Consider the following 16,317-nt stretch of genomic DNA (forward strand, 5'->3'; position numbering starts at 1 on the left):
AATGTGCGCCGGACGTTTTTAGAGGCATTCAGCACTGTAACGTGTGACTGCCCCATGACGTTACTAAAATACTGCGGTAAGTAAGGAATGGCGATATCGCTGTTTCTTAATACCGCGGTATATCGTTAATGCCAGTTTATTGCCCAACCCTAGTATTGAGATGCTCTGCTGGATCTTAATACCGGAAAAGAAAAACGCAGATGTGAAAGAGCCCTCATCATAGCTCATAAATATCGATTGGGGCTAGCCAGTGTGAGTCACACCAATCGGTGCTATGATGCTGAACTATGGTACTAGACACACCTACATGGATGACAGTGAATTGGCTTAGGCCCCTTTCACACGAGCGAGTTTTCCGCGCGGATGCGTTGCGGGCGGTGAACGCATTGCATCCGCACGGAATCCTGACCCATTCATTTCTATGGGGCTGTTCACATGAGCGGTGATTTTCACGCATCTCTTGTGCGTTGCGTGAAAATCGCAGCATGCTCCTCTTTGTGCGTTTTTCACGTAACGCAAGCCCCATAGAAATGAATGGGGTTGCGTGAAAATCGCAAGCATCCGCAAGCAAGTGCGGATGCGGTGCGATTTTCACGCATGGTTGCTAGGAGACGATCGGGATGGAGACCCGATCATTATTATTTTCCCTTATAACATGGTTATAAGGGAAAATAATAGCATTCTGAATACAGAATGCAAAGTAAAACAGCGCTGGAGGGGTTAAAAAATAAATAAAAATCATTTAACTCACCTTAATCCACTTGATCGCGATGTCGGCATCTCCTTCTGTTCCCTTTACTGAATAGGACCTGTGGTGAGCATTAATTATAGGATCAAGGACCTTTGACGTCACTCCGGTCATCACATGGTACGTCACATAATCTTTTACCATGGTGATTCACCATGGTAAAAGATCATGTGACGTACCATGTGATGACCGGAATGACGTCACCACAGGTCCTGTTGCTGCACAGAGATCAGATGAAGCCAGAAGGAGATGCCGGGCCGCGAACAAGTGGACTAAGGTGAGTTAAAAAAATAATTATTACAATGTTTTGCACTCGCGCGGAAAAATCGTTGGTGTTCCCATAACGCACCCGCACATTTTCCCGCACCGCCCGTGTGAAAGAGGCCTTACGCTTTGAATTTATAATGGAAAGGCCCGCATGTTTGCACTTTTTTAGATCTAATTTCAGTTTTGCCTATAGTGTTACACAGATTCTTGAAAGTAAAATGGGTTATTTATGCTCAAACTTATTGTTCCTTTCAGGTTTTGCGGCAGATGAGGAAGTTGTCGTGGCAGGATTCAGAGGTGAAAGACTATGTCATTTGCTGCATGATCAACATTTGGAATGTGAAGTATAACAGTATCCACTGTGTAGCCAACCTACTAGCAGGCTTGGTGCTTTATCAAGAGGATGTTGGAATTCATGTGGTTGATGGCGTATTAGAAGACATTCGTCTAGGAATGGAGGTAAGAAATAGAACATGCTGACATTTGATTAATTTAGCATTAATGGTACCTGATAGGAGTCTTATTAGAAATTCTGGATTAGTGGACAGTCCTAGAAAAACAAATATAAAATTAACCTGCAAGAATAGGGACTGTTGGGAAAGGCAGTTCAGAGTAACATTAGATATTTGCCAATTTTCTATTACTGTAATTTATTTATTATTTTTTTTCTTTATGAATAGGTCAATCAGCCAAAGTTTAACCAGCGGCGGATAAGCAGCGCTAAATTCCTTGGAGAGCTGTACAACTACAGAATGGTGGAATCCGCGGTCATATTCCGCACACTTTATTCCTTTATATCGTTTGGTGTTAACACAGACGGCAGCTCCAGTCTCCTTGATCCACCAGAGCACTTGTTTCGTATAAGATTAGTTTGCACCATTCTTGATACCTGCGGACAGTATTTTGACAGAGGATCTAGCAAACGCAAGCTTGATTGCTTCCTTATTTACTTTCAGGTATGAAAAGGTTTTACAGTGCTGATTTCCATCCCTTACTAGTTCAATGATATCATAACTAATCCCATGTTAACCCCTTAAGGACCCTTGCCGTACATATACGTCACTTAAGGACCAGTGACATACATGTATGGCAGGCGGGTGCAGGAGCTGCGCCCGCCCGATCAGCGACACGGACCCGGCAGTCACTGCGGCATATGCCAGCATTGGTGAAAACACCAATGCCGGCGTGTTAACCCCTTGTATGTCGCGGTCAAAGCTGACCACGGCATACACAGGGTTTGCGGAGGGTACGGGTGCCCTTCGTTTCACCATCGGGTCCCAGTGCTGCAGTGGCAGGGGCCCGATGGCAGAGAAGGCAAGCCTTCTACGGAAGCCTGTGAGTTCCAGCCATTAGGCATAAAAGCTGACAGCCAATGCATTACAATACAGGATGTGTATGTAATGCATTGCAGAGGGGATCAGACCCCAGAAGTTGAAGTCCTAGAGTGTGACAAAAAAAGTGTTTTTCATAATAAAAAAAATATATTAAGTTTCAAGTAAATAAAAAATAACATTTCCCAAAATAAAACACATAAAATTGTTAAAAAAAAGAAAAATAGAAAAAAAAAAAGAAAACCAGACATATTGGGGATTGCCGCGTCCGTAACGACCGCCTCTACAAAAATATCACATGATCCACCCCCTCACCTGAACGCCGTAGAAAACTATGCTAAAACAATCTTTTCTTTTTGTCATATAAAAAAAAACCTTTTTCTTCCAATACGTTGCCTTAATCATGAGGCGCAGCGAGTCCCAAATGTGAAGTGGGTCGTATTCACAAACAGCCAATTTATTTCAGTGGACCGCGCAATCCCTACCAGTAACCACTTTCTCCCAGAGCCATCCAACTTTATACACACGGGTAAAACATCGATTCCCACAGACGTCTTCTCAACATTAAGAGCCCTGTGGAATGCCAAAAACTGCACTAATAGATTGTACTCACAAGTGTAGAAGAAAATGCAGGCACATCAGAGTGTTAGTTTTTTCTGTTTCTCTTGTAGTTTGCATCCTTTAGTCACCGCTGCAAAGGAAGCGTGCTCCAATAGTGAAGTCCTGCAGGCAATTCTACTGTATAAATATTTATTATACTAACAAATATAGATGTAAAAAAGCATATAAATCACGTAAAACCAGCCGAAGTGTTAATGCCCGACACGGGTTTCGCTCCAAATGCTTCATCAGGGGCGTATGAAAAAACGAACACTCTGATGTGCCTGCATTTTCTTCTACAATCTTTTGCAAGTGTGTATAAAGTTGGATGACTCTGGGAGGAAGTGGTTACTGGTAGGGATTGCGCGGTCCACTGAAATAAATTTTTATCTTTTTTTTTTTTTTTTTTTTGTCACCTTACATCACAAAAAGTGTAATACCAAGCGATCAAAAATTCATACACACCCCAAAATCATACCAATCAAACCGTCATCTCATCCAGTAAAAAAATGAGATCCTACCTAAGACAATCGCCCAAAAAAAAAAAAAAAACTATGGCTCTCAGAATATGGAGACACTGAAACATGATTTTTTTTTTTTTGTTTAAAAAATGCTGTTATTGTGTAAAACTTAAATAAACAAAAGTATACATATTGAGTATTGCTGCGTTCATAACAACCTGCTGTATAAAAATATCACATGAACTAACCCCTCAGGTGAACACCGTAAAAAATTTTTTTTATAAAAACTGTGTAAAAAAAAGCCATTTGTCACCTTACATCACAAAAAGTCATCTCATCCCACAAAAAATTTGATCCTACATAAGACAGACGCCCAAAAAATTAAAAATTAACTATGGCTCAGATATAATAATTTTTTTCCAAAAATGCTTTATTATGTAAAACTGATTTGTCATATTTGGTATTGTCGCGTCCGTAACAACCTGCTCTATAAAAATCCTGTCAGGTGAACATTGTAAATAAAAAAAACAAAAAACGGTGCCAAAACAGCTATTTTTTGTTACCTTGCCTCACAAAAAGTGTAATATAGAGCAACCAAAAATCATATGTACCCTGAAATAGTACCAACAAAACTGCCACCTTATCCCGTAGTTTGCAAAATGGGTTTTTTTTTTTTGTTTTTTTTTTTTGAGTTTCTACTCTAGGGGTGCATCAGGGGGTCTTCAAATGTGACATGGCAACTTAAAATTATCCCAGTGAAATCTGACTTCCAAAAACCATATGGCGTTCCTTTCCTTCTGCGCCCTGCCATGTGCCTGTACAGTAGTTTATGACCACATATGGGGTGTTTCTGTAAACTACACAATCAGGGTAATAAATATTGAGTTTTGTTTGGCTGTTAACCCTTGCTTTGTTAGTCGAAAAAAAATGGATTAAAATGGAAAATCTGCCAAAAAAGTAAAATTCTGAAATTTCATCTCCATTTTCCTTCAATTCTTGTCGAACACCTAAAGGGTTAACAAAGTTTGTAAAATTAGTTTTGAATACCTTGAGGGGCGTAGTTTCTAAAATGGGGCAATTTTTGGGTGGTTTCGATCATGTAAAAGCCCCACAAAGTGACTTCAGACCTGAACTGGTCCTTTAAAAATTGGGTTTTGGAAATTTTCTAAAAAAAATGTAATATTTACTTCTAAGCCTTCTAGCGTCCCAAAAAATAAGAAAATTTAATTTACAAAATGATCCAAACATGAAGTAGACATATGTGAAACGTAAAGTAATAACTATTGTAGGAGGTATTGCTATCTGTTTTAAAAGCAGAGAAATAGAAATGTTTTCAAATTTTTGGTAAATTTGGTATTTTTTCTATAAATAAAAATAAAATATTTACCACTGTCAAGAAGTACAATATGTGATGAGAAAGAATGGCTTGGATAAGTAAAGGCGTTTTAAAGTTATCACCACATAGTGACACATGTCAGATTTGTAAAAAATGGCTTGGTCCTTAAGGTGAAAAATGGCAGAGTCCTGAAGGGGTTAAAGTGGTTTTCTGGGCTCTTTAAAAACCCAGGAAAGCACTTACACGTGTCTGAATTAGGGATCGACCGATTATCGGTTTTACCGATATTATCGGCCGATATTCAGGATTTTGACAGTTATCGGTATCGGCATCTTTTTTGCCGATATTCCGATAGCGTATGGGGAACACAGATCGCGCTGCTCTCAGCGCTCTCCGTGTTCCCTCAGCAGCACAGGGGAGAAGGAAGCAGTGTCTCCCTCCCCCCTGTGATGCTGCTGCCGCTGCCGCCAATGATAAGAGAGAAGACAAGAGGAGGGGAGGGCCTTTGGCCACTGCACCAACAATGAGGTTAACTTAGTCATTCATTCAAATTGAACAGGAGGCGGGAGCTGGCTGCAGAATCACATAGCCGGCTCCCGACCTCTATGAGCGGTAGCTGCGATCCGCGGTAGTTAACCCCTTAGGTGCCGCGGATCGCAGCTACCGCTCATAGAGGTCGGGAGCCGGCTATGTGATTCTGCAGCCAGCTCCCGCCTCCTGTATATGAATAAATGAGAGATTTATGTTCATTGGTGGCGCAGTGTCCCCCCCCCCCCCCCCCCCAAGCCCCCCCAGTATTAATCATTGGTGGCGCAGTGCGCCCCCCACCCCCACATTAAAAACATTGGTGGCGCAGTGCGCCCCCCACCCCAGTATTAAAGGGAACCTGTCACCAGGATTTTGTGCATAGAGCTGGGGACATGGGCTGCTAGATGGCCACTAGCACATCTGCAATACCCAGACCTCATAGCTCTGTGTGCTTTTATTGTGTTAAAAAACCGTTTTGATCCATATGCAAATGAACCTGATATGTGTCCTGTGTCCGGAGAGGAGTCCAGCGGAAAGGAGCCCAGCACCGCCCCCGCGTCCTCCGAACCTCCTCCTTGCTGGCGGACGTCACAGAGCTGAAGCGCTGAAATCTCGCAATGCGCGAGCTAACGCATGCGTAGTTCGTTCCCTGTGCTGATGCCAGCACAGGGAATGAACATGATGCCGACACTGCGCATGCGCTAGCTCGCGCATCGCGAGATTTCGGTGCTCCAGCTCTGTGACGTCAGCCAGCAAAGAGGAGATTCGGAGGACGCGGGGCGGTGCTGGGCTCCTTTCCGCTGGACTCCTCTCCGGACACAGGACACATATCAGGTTCATTTGCATATGGATCAAAACTGTTTTTCTCGCCCATATTCCTTGGGGGACACAGGAAACCATGGGTATAGCTCTGCTCCCTAGGAGGCGTGACACTAAGTGAAAGCTGTAAGCCCCTCCTCCATCAGCTATACGCTTCAGCCTGGAGAAGAGACTGCCAGTTTTTGCTTAGTGTCCAAGGAGGCAAGACACCCCCTGCTTATGCAGGGTTGTTTTCCTATGATTTTTTATTTTTGCGTTATTTGTTGTTTTTAATTCGGTTTTTTTCTACTTACAGGGACAACAGAGGCGCATTAGACCCCTCTGTTTCTCCCGGGGTTGAGTTGCGCCAGTGCCGGTAATTCCGCACTGCCGCCTCCCCCACAGAAGACAAGGTGGACCAGGGCAGCCTCGCTCCCCTGCGTCCCGCCAGCTCAGGGTCGCCCGCACGCCAAGTCCCTCCCCCGGCTTCCTGCCACTGCGGTGCCAGGAGCTGAAGGGGCGACCCCGCTGGATGGATTGAGGGTGAAGACAGCGTATGGTGAGACAGGCTGCTCCAGCCTCCCCTTCCTCCCTCCCACCGCTGCTACAGGCCTCCTGGGCTCCCATGGCCACTGTTACTACATGGCCACTGCTACATCGTGCGCCACCCCTCCCCCCCCCCCCCCCCCCCCCCCCGGGCATATATCGGGACCGTTATCGGGCAGGGGAGTTTATCTGGGCAGGTCCTTGGCAGGGACGCTACCTTCAGGGGACGGCTGCAGGAAAAAAGCAAGCCGTCTGCCACATCCAGGCGCGGAGGGGGCCGCTTTCTTGGCGTGAACGGCGCCATTTCAGGCCGGCACTTCATGATCCTTGGGGGTTAAAATCATTTTGCCGCGCGCGCGCGGCTCTGCTTCAGAGCGGCAGAGAGGGGGCGGAGCTTCCTACATGCGCTCCGCTACTTCCGGGTTCATCGCACAGTGCTGCGTGGAATCCTCTCTGCAGTGCGATCCGAAGCCGGTGCTGCTGCCTCTCCTCCACAGCCTCCTCAGTCTGTTCCCCTTACCGCTGCCGCTTGCATCATCCGGGTCTGGTAGGACTTTTAACCCCCTCCGTGCCACAGTACTTTAAGTGCAACATCTTTGTTCCACCATGTCAGACCCTTCTGCAGCCGCCAAGCCTTGGTACCATGCCTGTACTGCTTGTAGGGAACCCTTTCCCCGGGGGCAGTCTGATCCGCACTGTACTGCATGCCGGGCTCCACCGCAGCCTCAGTCGCCCGCTGTGTCGCTCCCTGCTGCCTCTGACCCGCCTGACTGGGCTAGATCCCTGTCCCAGGCCGTGGAAAGCCTCACTCATGTCGTGGGCCGCCTAATAGACAGGCCGCCTACCCCGCAGGACGCCACTCTTACTGTCGCGCCCTCCGGGTCCACCGCTTCTGCCGCTGCAGCGGGTTCACTCTCTTTTAGTGACCCCTCCCGAGCTAGGCACTCTCAGAAGCGTATTAGAGTAGAGCGAGCCTCCTCCTCGGATGCCTCCCTCTCCCCGCCACGCGTGCGCACCCAGACGAGCCTCTCCTCTCCAAAGGATTCGCTCTCTGAAGGTGAATTGGCGGTTTCAGATTTGGAAATGGACTCGGCCCTGCCGTCCAAGCTAGCCTCAGCGATGGGTCAACTCATCTCTGATATTCGTGACACCTTTAAGGTGCAGGATGATCCCCCTAGCTCGGACGCAGCTAGCGTCTCATTTATCAGACCCAGGCAGGTCTCAAAAGTCTTTCCAATCCACTCTGATTTCTCCTCTGTGGTGTCTAAGGCTTGGGCTCGCCCGGACGCCCGTTTTGTCAACCCCAAGAAGCTGGACATTTGCTATCCTTTTCCAGCAGATGTCGTGGCCACATGGTCTTCCCCACCCAAGGTGGACCCCCCTGTGGCCCGGCTGTCAAAGAACACGGCCATCCCTGTTCCCGACGGGTCCTCTCTTCAGTCAGCGGAGGACCGTCGCATGGAGACCCTTTCTAAGGGCATTTTTGCTGCCTCCGGTTCTGCTCTCAGACCGGTTTTTGCCTCTGCTTGGGCAGGGAAAGCAATTTCTGCTTGGGGTGCGCAGCTGGAACAGGAGTTGGACTCGGACGTCCCTATCCAGGACCTGCGTTCCTTGGCCCAGCTTATTGTTCGGGCCGGGAATTTTGTTTGTGAGGCCTCCCTTGATGCGGGAGCCCTTATTGCACGCTCCTCCGCCCTGGCAGTTTCCGTCAGGAGGGAGCTCTGGCTGAAGGTTTGGAAAGCGGACGCTGCCTCCAAACGTTCCTTGGCGGGGCTACCGTTTGCGGGTTCCCGCCTTTTCGGGGTCCGCCTAGACGAACTTATTTCGGAGGCCACGGGTGGTAAAAGCACCCATCTTCCTCAACCCCAAGCCAGGGGCGCCCCCCGCGGACGCCCTGGTGCGTCTCGTTTTCGGTCCTCCCGCAGGGCCTTTGGGGCTCCCACCACAGCTGCCGCTTCGGCTCCTCCCCAGGACAAACATAGGAAGCCGTTTTTTCGGGCGCAGCCCTCCTGGCGCAAGCCGCAGGCTGCCCGCACACCCGCAGCAAAGCAATCCTCTGCCTGAAGGCGCGCCCCCACCCACCCGGGTGGGGGGCCGGCTCCTCCTTTTCAGGGACGTCTGGTTGGCTCACGTCTCCGACGCCTGGGCCCTCGAAATTGTGTGCTCCGGATACAAAATCGAATTTGCATCCTTCCCTCCAGATCGGTTCTTTCGCTCCCGCCCGCCACGGGACCCGAAACGCGCGGTTGCGTTCTCCGCGGCCGTTCAAGCCTTACTGGACAGGGGGGTGATTACCCCCGTTCCTCTAGAGGAAAGGTTCCAAGGGTTCTACTCGAACCTCTTTGTAGTTCCCAAGAAGGGAGGTTCCATGCGGCCCATTTTGGACCTCAAAAAGCTCAACCGTTTTCTCCTCCTTCGACGGTTTCGGATGGAGTCCCTCCGTTCCGCGGTGGCTTCCCTGGAGCAGGGAGATTTCATGTCTTCCATCGATATACAGGATGCCTACCTCCATGTTCCGGTAGCCCGGTGTCACCATCGCTTCCTCCGATTCGCCGTGGGGGACCTCCACTTCCAGTTTGTCGCCCTTCCCTTTGGGCTGGCAACAGCCCCCCGGGTGTTCACCAAGGTCCTGGCCCCGGTTTTGGCCTTACTCCGTTCCAGGGGTGTTTTTCTGCTACCGTACTTGGACGATATCCTCATCAAGGCTCCGTCCCTTTCTCAAGCGGTTGCCAGCGTGGATCTCACTCTAGAGACTCTGACGAGGTTCGGTTGGGTCATCAACTTCCCCAAGTCCTCCCTTCCCCCCTCCAGACAACTGGTCTTCCTGGGAATGCTTTTAGACACGGGAGCGGCGGAAGTACGTCTTCCCTCGGAAAAACGTCTGATCCTCCGTGGGGCGGTTCGGGGTCTCCTTCTCCACCGTCGACCGTCCTTCCGCTTCTGCATGCGGGTCTTGGGGCAGATGGTTGCCTGCTTCGAGGCGATCCCGTTTGCGCAGTTTCACTCCCGCCCTCTCCAACGGGCGATCCTCTCCTCCTGGGACAAATCGCCGCAGTCTCTGGATCATCCCTTCCATCTATCGCCTCCGGTGAGGTCATCTCTCCGCTGGTGGTTACAGTCCCCTCTTCTGGGCAGGTCTTTTCTGCCACTCAACTGGTTGGTGGTTACAACCGATGCCAGTCTCTTGGGCTGGGGAGGCGTGTTTCCTCCCCGATCCGTCCAGGGCATTTGGTCTCCGTTGGAGTCCAAACTCTCGATCAATGTCCTGGGGCTGAGAGCGGCCCTTTTGTCTCTACGACACTGGACTCATCTGTTGAAGGGTCATCCAGTTCGTGTACAATCGGACAACGCCACGGCTGTGGCGTACATAAACCACCAGGGGGGCACTCGCAGCGCTGCTGCAATGAGGGAGGTCTCCAGCATTCTCCGTTGGGCGGAAGCCCACGTCCCGGCCCTATCGGCAATTTTTATTCCAGGGGTGGACAATTGGGCGGCGGACTTCCTCAGTCGCACCACTGTCGACCCCGGCGAGTGGTCTCTTCACCCGGAGGTATTCGAGGCCATTTGCCTTCGTTGGGGCATACCGGACGTGGACCTCATGGCCTCCAAGTTCAATCACAAGGTCCCCGCCTATCTGTCCAGGGCCAGGGATCCGGGAGCTTGCGGAGCCGACGCCCTCGTTCTTCCCTGGCGAGGCTTCGCGCGTCCATACATATTCCCTCCCATCCCACTCCTGCCCAAGGTCCTTCGGAAGATCGCGGCGGAAGGCGTCTCGGTAATTCTGGTCGCTCCGGACTGGCCCCGCCGGTCTTGGTATGCCGACCTCATGCTGCTCCTGGCAGACGCGCCCTGGCCGCTGCCCGCCAGGGAAGATCTTCTCTCTCAGGGACCGATCTTCCACCCGCGTTTAAGGTCCCTACGTTTGACGGCGTGGTTGTTGAGACCACCGTCCTGACACGTAGGGGTTTTTCTGCGGACGTCGTCCGCACCATGATCCGCGCCCGTAAGCCGTCCTCTTCTAGGATCTATTATAGGACCTGGAGGACCTATTTGGGGTTCTGTGCCGATCTGGGGATTCCTCCGCTCCGCTTTTCTCTCCCCACCGTTTTGTCCTTCCTGCAGAGCGGACTTGCCCAAGGTCTGGGTCTTAGTTCTTTGAAGGGTCAGGTGTCTGCGCTGTCCATTTTGTTTCAGCGCCCACTGGCCCCCCTTGGTCCTGTCAAGACCTTCCTTCAGGGCGTGGCTCACGCGGTTCCCCCGTACCGGCCTCCGGTACCGCCCTGGGACCTGAACCTGGTTCTCTCAGCGCTCCAGGCTTCTCCTTTCGAGCCTCTGCGGACGGTTTCCTTGCGACTTCTGTCCTGCAAGGTTATTTTCCTTGTAGCCGTCACCTCTCTTCGGAGGGTGTCCGAATTGGCTGCACTCTCCTGTCTGGAACCTTTCCTAGTGTTCCACCAGGACAAGGTAGTTCTTCGTCCGGTCCCTTCCTTCCTTCCTAAGGTGGTCTCCGCCTTTCATCTGAACGAGGACATCGTTCTCCCCTCTTTGTGTCCTTCCCCTTCCCACCCTAGGGAGAGGGAACTTCATCGCCTGGACGTTGTCAGGGCGCTCAAGGTTTACCTGGGGGTAACCAGCTCTTTCAGGCGTACTGACTCGCTCTTTGTGGTTCCGGAGGGGTCGCGCAGAGGGTTGGCGGCATCCAAAGTTGCTATCGCCCGTTTTGTCAAGATGGCTGTTACTGAGGCTTATCTCGCCAAGGGCAAGGTTCCGCCCCTCGGTGTTACCGCTCATTCCACTAGAGCGGTCGGGGCTTCCTGGGCTCAGAGAAATCGGGCTTCTACGGAGCAGATTTGCAAGGCGGCCACTTGGTCCTCCTTGCACACCTTCACCAAGTTCTACAGGGTGCATACTCATGCGTCGGCTGACGCTGCTTTAGGCCGTCTGGTGTTGCAGGCGGCAGTTGATTGATGCCTCCGGTGTTGGTCTAGTTTGTTCTGGTCCCTCCCTTCTGGGACTGCTCTGGAACGTCCCATGGTTTCCTGTGTCCCCCAAGGAATATGGGCGAGAAAAGGAGACTTTTGTATTACTTACCAGTAAAGTCTCTTTCTCGCTCTTCCTTGGGGGACACAGCACCCGCCCTTCATTTGGGTTTACAGTTGTGGTTCCGGCTTGGTTGCCCCCGTTGGGGCTTGACGGTTCTTTTTTCCGGTTGGTGGTTATCTTTCACTACTTGGACACGCAACTGGCAGTCTCTTCTCCAGGCTGAAGGGTATAGCTGATGGAGGAGGGGCTTACAGCTTTCACTTAGTGTCACGCCTCCTAGGGAGCAGAGCTATACCCATGGTTTCCTGTGTCCCCCAAGGAAGAGCGAGAAAGAGACTTTACTGGTAAGTAATACAAAAGTCTCCTTTTTAACACAATAAAAGCACAGAGAGCTATGGGGACTGGGTATTGTAGATGTGCTAGCGGCCATCTAGCAGCCCATGTCCCCAGCTCTATGCACAAAATCCTGGTGACAAGCCCCCCCAGTTTTACTCATTGGTGGCAGTGGCCACAGGGTCCCCTCTCCCCTCCTCCTCCGATCGGAGCCCCAGCAGTGTAAGCCTGGGGCTACGATCAGTTACCATGGCAGCCAGAACGCTACTGAAGCCCTGGCTGCCATGGTAAGCTCCATGCTGCTGTGTGCACAGGGCAGCAGGGACAGTGTGAGGTCCTATTCACCCTGATAGATCTCTATCAGGGTGAATAGGACAAGGGTTCTAGTCCCTAAGGGGGCTAAAAGTAAAAAAAAAATAAAAAAAATATAAAGTATAAATAAAAAGGAAAGATTTACAAAAAAAAAAAAATACACATTAACAATAAAAATATTCATTTTCAGCAGATTTCTGTAGGAATAAAAAAAATAAAAATGAAATTTCACAGAATATCGGTATAAATTATCGGCTATCGGCCTGAAAGTTCACAAATTATCGGTATCGGCCCTAAAAAATCAATATCGGTCGATTCCCTAGTCTGAATGCTCAGCAGATGATGCCACCATGGTTCAGAAGTAGTTGTTTTTCATTCTCTTACCCAACTCTGTATAGTACCTCTGCTACTAGGGCTTGCTCCGGACAGGATCACCATATAAAGGACTACAGATTCCCTGTTTGGTCTCCCCTCTGTTTACAGCTGCCTGTCCCTCTATTTCCAGATATAAAGAAGTGCTTTTATTACTCTTTACACACAACAAGGCTCGCTGGGCACTGCACAGTCTACTGCCCAGGATGACAGACTCAATCCTGTCATCAACACAGGGAAAGAGATAGAGACTAGTGGAGATAAGAGGCATGTGGTGTGTAACCCTCCCGTACATTTAGGGATGGGGAGAGGAGAGAGAAATCACATGTTCAGTGTATGCACACTAAGGCTACTTTCACACTAGCGTTTTTGCTGGATCCGGCAGGGTTCTGCAAAAAACGCTTCTGTTACTAGATTAATACAACCATCTGCATCCGTTCAGAACGGATCTGGTTGTATTATCATTAACATTGCCAAGACGGATTCGTCATTAACTCCATTGAAAGTCAGTGGAGGACTGATCCGTTTTCTATTGTGATACACACTAGGATCATGGTCACGAGACTGCTGTGCAGAGGCCTCAGCTGCAGACCCCACATTAGTAAGTGTCTAATCGTATTGAATTTAAAACATATAGTTTGTTTTAAATTTTGCCTGTTTCTCCTTTTACACAGTTGTTTAACATTTATTATACCCATAATTATTATACCTTTAACCCCTTAAGGACACAGCCTTTTTACACCTTAGGACCAGGCCATTTTTTGAAAATCTGACCAGAGTCCCTTTAAGTGCTGATAACTTTAAAACGCTTTGACTTATGCAGGCCGTTCTGAGATTGTTTTTTCGTCACATATTGTACTTCATGACACTGGTAAAATGGCGTAAAAAAAAAAAAAATTTTTGCACCAAAAAATACCTAATTTAACAAAAATTTGAAAAAAATTTGCAAATTTCAAAGTTTTAGTTTCTCTAATACATCGTAATACCCCCAAAAATTGTGATGACTTTACATTCCCCATATGTCTACTTCATGTTTTGAATTGTTTTGGGAATGATATTTTATTTTTTGGGGATGTTAGAAGGCTTAGAAGTTTAGAAGCAAATCTTGAAATTTTTCCCAAATTTACAAAAACTCAATTTCTAGGGACCAGTTCAGGTCTCAAGTCACTTTGCGAGGCTTACATTATAGAAACCACCCAAAAATGACCCCATCTAAGAAACTACACCCCTCAAGGTATTCAAAACTGATTTTGCATACGTTGTTAACCCTTTAGGTGTTGCACAAGAGTTATTGGCAAATAGGGAGGAAATTTGAGAATTTAATTTTTTTTGTCTAATTTTTCAATTTTTCAAGTTTTACACAATGATTTCATTTTTAAAACCAAAAAAATGTTTTAGTGTCTCCATAGTCTAAGAGCCATAGTTTTTTCAGTTTTTGGGCGATTATCTTAAGTAGGGTCTCATTTTTTGCGGGATGAGATGACGGTTTGATTGGCATCTATTTTGGGGTGCATATGACTTTTTGATTGCTTGCTATTACACTTTTTGTGACGTAAGATGACAAAAAATGGCTTTTTTTACACCGTTTTTATTTTTTTACGGTGGTCATCTGAGGGGTTAGATTATGTGATATTTTTATAGAGCCGGGTGATACGGACGCGGCGATACCTAATATGTATACTTTTTTTTTATTTATGTAAGTTTTACACAATGATTTCATTTTTGAAACAAAAAAAATCATGTTTTAGTGTTTCCATAGTCTAAGAGCCATAGTTTTTTCAGTTTTTGGGCGATTATCTTGGGTAGGGTATGATTTTTGCGGGATGAGATGACGGTTTGATTGTTACAATTTTGGCGTACATGCGACTTTTTTGATCACTTTTTTATTACCTTTTTTGGGAAGTAAGGTGGGCAAAATTTCAATTTCATCATAGTTTTTTATTTTTTATTTTTATGGTGTTCACCGTTCGGGTAAAGTAACATGACCGTTTTATAGATCAGGTCGTTACGGACGCGGCGATACCAAACATGTGTAGGGAATTTTATTTTTTTCATTTTTTATCAGTGATAAATGTGTTTTTTGATTTTTACTTTTTTTTCACTTTAATTCACTTTTTTTTGACCCAGACCCACTTGGTTCTTGAAGATCCAGTGGGTCTGATGTCTGTATAATACAGTACAGTACAATATATATTGTTCTGTACTATATTTTACTTACACTGAACAGATCTATGCCTTTCAGCACAGATCTGTTCAGCACCATGGACAGCAGGACGCCTGAGAGGCGTCCTGTTGCCATGGGAACCTTCCCCGTCTGCTCAGTACTGCTCAGAACTTCGCAGACGGGGAAGGGTAAGGAGGGGATCTCTCGGGGGGCTCTCTGGGGGCTCTCTCCCTCTCCATCGGGGGGCTGCAAAGGCACAGCAGCCCCCCGATGGGAGAGGGAGGGAGCTCCCTGCGCTGTTAACCTTTTCCATACAGCGGTCCGTACGGACCGCTGTATTGAAAGGGTTAAACGGCTGACATCGCATCGCAGTTGTCAGCCGTTTATACCAGGGTGCCAGCAATGTGCTGGCACCCTGGTATCCCCACTAGACACCAACGATTATACAAGGGGAGGCGGGCGGGGGATCGCGATCCCGCCTGCCGCACCGCCCGCCTCCCACACCGCCCGCAACCCTCCCCCTGCACCTCCCGCCACCATAAAAATCATTCGGGGGTGCAGGGGGGGGGGGTGAATAAAACTTGTTTAGGCATATAAAGTTTCTGATCAGTTTCAGAAACTGCAGAAATCGCAGCAAACCGCAGGTCTGAATTGACCTGCGGTTTGCCGCGATCGCCGACATGGGGGGGGTTACGGGACCCCCCCGCGCATTTAGCCTAGGTGCCTGCTCAATGATTTGAGCAGGCACCGGGTTCCGATCACTGCCAGCCGCACGGCAGTGATCGAAAATACACCGGGCGTACATGTACGCCCTGTGTCCTTAAGTACCAGGGCACAAGGGCGTACCTGTACGCCCAATGTCCTTAAGAGGTTAATAATGATTGACACGACCTAAATGTAGTCGCCAGATTTGCTAAAGAGGAGCTGTTAGCAGCAGCAGCACCCGATTCCCCAGCATTGCTTCTGGTTCTACCTGCAGGCAGTAGTTACGTCCAAACCTTACATTGATCATTCTGTTTGTCGGGTTTAGTTTTTTTTGGGAGGGGTTGCTTAATACATAAGATCCATAAAGCGTTACATTGTTTACCAGTTTGGTGCATTTACCACATTTGGCTTTGACTTCTATTTTCATTTCTAGCGGTATGTCTGGTGGAAAAAAACCCTGGATGTATGGACAAAAGAGCACCCATTTCCTATAGACATTGACTATATGATAAGCGATACACTGGAGCTGCTGAGGCCAAAAATGAAACAGTCCAACTCTTTGAACGAAGCTGTCCGACAAGTTCAAGATCTGGAACGAGAGTTTCTGGTTAAACTAGGTGAGAGGTTTAGAACAAGTTTTCTAGCACATTCTTGGACCCACAGGCAATAAAATGGAGAAGAACTAAATAGTATTGTTAGCTGTCAACAGATAGACAACCAAGAGTTTGAGGAATAAGGAACCAGATTTGAAAGTATTTAGTAGTATTGTGTCC

At 48.3% G+C, this 16,317-nt stretch overlaps 1 protein-coding gene across 2 annotated transcripts in view; it reads left to right on the forward strand.

Moving 5' to 3' along the window:
* Positions 1-16,317, forward strand: part of UPF2 (UPF2 regulator of nonsense mediated mRNA decay) — a 112,109-nt gene that overhangs the window by 39,214 nt on the left and 56,578 nt on the right. For both annotated transcript variants that reach the window (XM_040413210.1, XM_040413211.1), the window contains exons 13-15: positions 1,271-1,474; positions 1,696-1,971; positions 15,978-16,161. In XM_040413210.1, coding sequence (XP_040269144.1) covers positions 1,271-1,474; positions 1,696-1,971; positions 15,978-16,161 — 664 coding nt within the window. The remainder of the gene's footprint in view (positions 1-1,270; positions 1,475-1,695; positions 1,972-15,977; positions 16,162-16,317) is intronic.

Source organism: Bufo bufo, chromosome 1 (genome assembly GCF_905171765.1).
Source record: "Bufo bufo chromosome 1, aBufBuf1.1, whole genome shotgun sequence".
In the NCBI taxonomy this organism is placed as follows: Eukaryota; Metazoa; Chordata; class Amphibia; order Anura; family Bufonidae; genus Bufo; species Bufo bufo.